The following is a 5,702-nucleotide window of genomic DNA, read 5'->3' as shown; positions in this document are numbered from 1 at the left end:
TATGAATGTGTGGGTACCAAGATGTACACTGCCTATTCAAGGGTCTAAGAGGGCCAGTGTAACAGTCCTTTAACCCTATGATTATGCTGCATCCTTGCTAATTAAACCTTTGTGCGATTTGGATGCATACCTTCTGCTGAGGGAATCAAACAAGAGCAGGCCAACCCAAATATTGTCAGGATGACATTTAAAGCCTCAAGCTTGAAAACCTATTTTTTCAAAACTGAAAAAAGGCTGGACTTGAAGCATAACCCTGGACTACAAACCATGCTTACCTGGGAGTAAGCCCCACTCAATTCAGTAGGACTTACTTGTGAGTAGACATCCTTAGGGTGATGTTCCTAGGCATTTGATGTTAAATTGACTGCTTATACTTATTTTGAGGTTCTCCTATCCATTGTGATTTTTTTAAAAGGTAAGATCATTTGCTAGGTCCATGTTTCCCAAACCTGGGCCTCCAGCTGTTTTCAGACTACATTTCCTATCATCCCTGACCACTGGGTCTTGCTAGCTAGGGATGATAGGAGTTGTCGTCCAAAAACAGCTGGAGAGCCAATTTGGGCTCCTACTCTAGCCTTCTACCCCACAATACTATTTTTCCCCACTTAAGAATTTGCAATAGTCTACTAACACAAATATTAACTTATAATATTATAGTTCTAGTCCGGAATACCTAAGAGACTGCAGCCCTAAATACTGTTACTCAAATGCTGCTTTTAAATACCAAAAATAAAAAACAAAAAAACAAGGTCCTGCTCATGTTTTATTTGACTTCCCTGGGCCTTAAGCTGGTATGATTACAGGCTATTTCCTTTATTCCATACACTCTCTCTCAAAGTCATTATGTATAGGGTGTTATTTTCACTGGAACTGTCCATACTAACGCTTAGTTTGCACATCAAAACATTTCCTCATCTACTGTAAAAGCAAAAAAGGTCTTTACAGGGAAGACTTCTCCTTCATGGGGGAAAAAGTGGGAGGGAGAATGTGGGCCTCCCTTCTAGTTCAAAGGTAGGTAAGAATCTAGCAGTCAGAGAGAAACAACTCTTGTGACAGGCTTGAATTACGGGACATCCAGTCCGATGGCTTAAAAGTTAGTTACAAAGCACACATCTACCAGTAAACTTTGTTTCCAATTTTATTATTCCACATGGTTAACAAAAAGGAAGATTACATAGCTAGCCCTCCAACCTTACTTTTACCCCTCCCTTTCTTTCTCTATGCTGGGACATTTTCTTGCGTTAAGGAAACTTACAGCATAGATCTATATTACAATGACAGCTCTGTGGAAAGGTAACAGCACAAACAGCTCACACATCTTAAAAAATAAAAAAAACACCTGTTTTTAAGTGGAGGAAAGCTGAAGTTGCAGTAGATCAAAGAACATCTTCCGAGTTTCTTAATTAATGGCATGTAATTCAATGTTTTCCATTCAAACCGGGAACGTATTCAATGGTTCAAACCCTCACTAAGCCATTTGTTATTGGTTTTTACACAATTACCAATGCTGTTGCTTAAAAACAAAGGCTTAGCAATGACAAACTAAATTGGGAAGTCACGTAACCAAACGCAAGAACATATGTGTGCCAAAAACCAGAAGTATAACCACTGTGTTAGCCCAAGAATCCTGAACAAATGAAACATTCCAACTCCCCATACTTGAACAGGCAAGTTCAGTACAATAATTAAGTGCTTAATTACCAATGTTTGCACTCAAGGATACATATTTATGAATTGCTCACTTGGAACAGAATTTCTAGAGCAGAATTGTCACCCACCCCTCAAAATACATGCAATCATTGGTGAATTTAGTTGCTTTTATTTTTTTATATATAAAAAGATTAAAATAAAACATTTGACAAGCTATAAAACAGACCACAATAAATTCAAATGTGCTAGCTGTGCGTAAGACACGTTTCTAAAAGGCACCCTGCCACCAATATTTTAAATGCTCACCTAATTCCAGTCTGGCTCCTAGTTTCCTCTTCCTTCACTGAAGGAGAAATCCTAGACCACTAAACTCATCAAGAGACTAGCTTCACCAATCCCTTTCAGGGATTTTCCTTTTTAAAAAATAAGAGAAAGAAAAATCTATCACTAGAACATTTGAAGTTGTGCATAACTGCTTCACTTCATACATTTCACTGGTATTAAACCACCAAGTTTTCAAATGCACAAGGGTTTTCTCCTAATCGAAAAAAGGTAGTGATTCAGGGCCACTTATAAGGACCATTAAAAAACCCCCAAGGAAACAAAAAAGGTAAGTTGCAAAACACTGCTGTGCTTCAACAAAAGAGCTCTGCTTCCATACTTCCATCACTTTTAACCCACACCCTTAATCATAAAAAGAAACCAAGACTTTCCAATATTCACCTCTCACACTCACAGATGAAATGTTAACACATTCGAGCTATTTAGCCTGTCAGGATTTGACAGTGTAAGAGTGCCCAGCTATGCAGTCCTGAAATACAGCAACATTACGACACAAATGCACCATCTGAAATCCTCACCGTCTCTATTCCAATGGCTAGAAGAACACAGTGCTCAAGTATTCTCCCTATTAGGTAGATCTTCGTTGGTTCCTGTGCAGTCTCTTTACTACCAAGGTCTCCACATAGATTTGGAAAGGCTGGAGGAAGGCACATTTTGCGTCCTAGACCTGTCCAGTCCATCCAAAGAGATGTGGCTTTGCTCAGCCTCCGTGTTTTCCACATCAGAGCAAGTCTCCTCACTGGAGGAAGGTGAAGGAAGAGGCGAATTGGGACTGGGCAGGTTCAAAGCTGCAGGCGATTCCCCAGGCGTTTGGGAGAGCCCATCGCTGCCAGGCCACTGGCTGATGGAGGGGTCTGACAAGACATCCGCTATCAGGTCCTGGAAACTGCCTTCGTTCAGAGGCATCGACTCCAGAAGGTGGTTCAAGAGCTCTGCTGCAATGGTGGAATCAATCCCAGGGCAGTTGGAGACAAACGTATGAACTTCATGCATGCACTGAATGTACCCAGCTGCAAAGCGCTCGCTGGCCTCCCGCTGCAGTTTGTCACTATCTGAGACCACAGGCAAAGAGAGAAACACAGCAAGGGTCACAAAACATCCATTTCTCCTCTCCCCAGTAGTACTGCAGAAGGCTATCTACTCCCTTGCCCTTCAAGGCTGGCTAGATGCTACATCCCACCCCCCCACCATACCTGTCAATGCCAAACTTGAAAAATGAGGCCCAGAGGCTTCTAAGGGACAATCAGCCAGCATCACTGCAAATCTGGTTGAGGATAAAACTTTCAGGGTGAAAGCCCCAGCCTTTATGCAATGAGATAAATGTTTTGGAAAAACAAGGTAGATGGGGCTGATAGATAAGGTTTTATAGACCTAAATGTGCCTGCTTTCTAGTAACAGTTGTATAAGAATAGTTTTAACTAGACTGAGCAAAGTTCGATTTGTGCAGTCATTTCACTGCAAGTCCAATTCACAACTCAAGCAGAAGCAGAACTGCAATACTCCTTGTTACAAGCACAGCTTGGCCTAGGTATGTTTACTCCAAATAAAACAAGTCTCATCATAACAATTAAGTTAGATCAGAAAAAGGATGGCAGCAGCCACTAGGTAGGGCAACAGGGAAAGAAAAAGAACATAAAGTGAAACCAGAACAGTGAAGGCCAGCAACTTTCCTTCAAACCAGAAATACTTCAGGTGTGCTCTAAGTAGCACCGGTTTTGTGTTAAACTCCCTGGTTTGTTGTGGTATCACAAGGGGCAGGGAGAAGAGACATCATGCATACAGCCCTCAATAGCAAAGAAGAGGAATCAAAATGTAATGATCGTAAGGAAGTAGAGAGAGCTGCTTACAATACTTGGAAAAAATTCCTACTGAATTCAAGGGGACTTCCACTCAGGTAAGGATATACAAGACTGCTGCCTTACTAAGGAGAACAGAAAAGATAGCTTCCCACCCGCAGCGAAATGGGAGTACAGAATTGAAATGCTTTATTGGCAAAATAAGCAATGGATGCATGTGCCATGCAATCCTTGGGTCCTGATGCTCCCTTCTTTTCTAAAAAATAATAATGCAATTTAACTCTGCACCCCCCAGTCCATTTCCCTCCCTCTATCTGACAATCCCCTTTAATTTATCTGCCCAGCAGCTTCCTCCTCCAGCCCTAATAAGGAGTAGTTCTCTAGGTAACCCAGGAAACAGCCAGATCCCCGACGCAGGACCAGGATGGAGATGGGAACGAGAGAGAAGGAAGGATGGATGGATGGATGGATGGATGTCACAGGGCAACAGCTGAAGCCACTCACCGATAGACCTGTTCTCCAGGATGCCTTGCACCCGCTTCACCGTCAGCTCCAATACCTCGGCGTTCTCCATCTTCGCCTGGAACTAGCAGCAAGCAAAAGGAGAGAGAGGAGGGGGAAAGGCCACAGCAAAGAGCGAGCTCGTCAGTCCCAGCCCCCCTTGCCGTCCTCCGCGCGCCCCCCCCCCTCCGCCCGAAAGCCCTCCGCCGGCCAAGTTACCTCCGTGTCCGCCAAGATCAGCCGCAGCTCTTGCAAGCTCTCGTTGATCCGCGCCCGCCGCTTCTTCTCCACCAGCGGCTTCCTTGCCTAGCGAGGAGAAATAGGAGGGGAGGAGCAGAGGGCGCCACTTGCAGATCGCTGCACGCGCGCCCGCTTGCAAAAGCACGTCGCGAGCGCAGCCCGCCCCAGAAGTCCACCCCCACACACACCCCCGCGCAGCTCCCGCACCTCCCTCACCTTCCTGTCTCCTCTGGCCTCGAAGAAATCCTCGTCGTCCCGGCTCGGTCGGTTCTTGCTGGGCCGAAAGGAGGGAGCCATGGCCGGATCCGGTGGGGCAAATGCAGGACGACGGAGCGGGGACTGAGAAGTGCAGAGCAAGGGCGGCCGGGGGCGGAGGCAAGGAGGCGGAGGCCGGAAAATAGTGCAGCGAAATAAACAGATGAAGCCGCAAGGCTGCTGCCTCCGTCCCGCACTCCCCCGCCCCCTCCCGCGGCCGCCGCCCCGGCCCTATTTATAGCCTCTGATTTGCATGTCAATGAGTCTATTGGACGCGGCGCGCCGAGAGGAAGCCCCAATGTTGAGCGAAGCCACCAATGGCGGGCGGGCGCTTTGTCTGGCCGGGCGCTTTCGGGGACGTTTTCCTGGTCGTAGCACAAGCGAAAGCAGCGGCAGCGGCGGGGGGCGGAGGGAAGCCGCGCTGCTGGACAGGGACCGTCGCCCAACGCGCGTTTGTAATGTTTGCTTGCCGTTAGTTTCTGCCTGGTGTTTTTTCAGTTGCTCGCTCGCGGGATTCGACGCGATCGTTCCGCTCTCAAGAGTTAACAGCGAGGTTTCTTGCTGGAGGAAGGGCAGTAAGGAAGCGTGTGTATGTTAGAGAGAGTGATGCGAGTTGCAATAACGTGTGGAAAGGCTGTGAAAGCGACACGCAAGTTGCTTACTGGGCTTGCTAGTGTGCAGTCTTCAACCGTCCAAACTTGCATTATGATTTCTTACTGTGATTATTAATAACCACATGTTTGTAAGGTGGTGGTAGTGCTGTTGTTGTGACCTATCTTGTAGGGTTGCCATATTTGAAAAAGAAAAAACCAGGACACCCCAAAAGTTCTTGAGCTGTTTTTTGTTTTTACAAAAATGGCAAAAAACCACGATTTTAAAAAATTGACTTGCCTATGATCTAGGACAAAGCACCGCCTT

The 5,702-nt window shown here is 45.9% G+C and overlaps 1 protein-coding gene across 2 annotated transcripts; it reads right to left on the bottom strand.

Annotated features, from left to right (window-relative positions):
- Positions 1-1,125: 1,125 nt before the first annotated feature.
- On the bottom strand, positions 1,126-5,007 carry LOC128414547 (transcription cofactor HES-6-like). Of its 2 annotated transcripts, none has more exons than XM_053389971.1 (4): positions 4,746-5,007; positions 4,509-4,595; positions 4,293-4,374; positions 1,126-3,044 (listed from the first exon to the last, which is right to left on the bottom strand). In XM_053389971.1, exons 1-4 carry the CDS (start codon positions 4,824-4,826, stop codon positions 2,599-2,601), a joined length of 696 nt encoding a protein of 231 aa, XP_053245946.1. In that variant the 5' UTR covers positions 4,827-5,007; the 3' UTR covers positions 1,126-2,598. The 2 variants fall into 2 exon arrangements, with proteins under 2 accessions (XP_053245946.1, XP_053245947.1); XM_053389972.1 differs by having other exon boundaries at positions 4,293-4,368.
- Positions 5,008-5,702: the final 695 nt, after the last annotated feature.

This window comes from Podarcis raffonei, chromosome 5 (genome assembly GCF_027172205.1).
Source record: "Podarcis raffonei isolate rPodRaf1 chromosome 5, rPodRaf1.pri, whole genome shotgun sequence".
NCBI classification, from domain to species: Eukaryota; Metazoa; Chordata; class Lepidosauria; order Squamata; family Lacertidae; genus Podarcis; species Podarcis raffonei.
The sequence above is the reverse complement of the archived record's forward strand: the minus strand, read 5'-3'. Positions and strand labels throughout refer to the sequence as shown.

Bases quoted from the DNA above. Each gene is read 5' to 3' on its own strand.
- LOC128414547 (XM_053389971.1), bottom strand. From the start codon at position 4,826: ATGGCTCCCTCCTTTCGGCCCAGCAAGAACCGACCGAGCCGGGACGAC. The intron at 4,596-4,745 runs GTGAGGGAGGTG...TCTCCTCGCTAG, and splicing joins AGGCCAGAGGAGACAGGAAG to GCAAGGAAGCCGCTGGTGGA. The intron at 4,375-4,508 runs GTAACTTGGCCG...GCTTGCTGCTAG, and splicing joins TGATCTTGGCGGACACGGAG to TTCCAGGCGAAGATGGAGAA.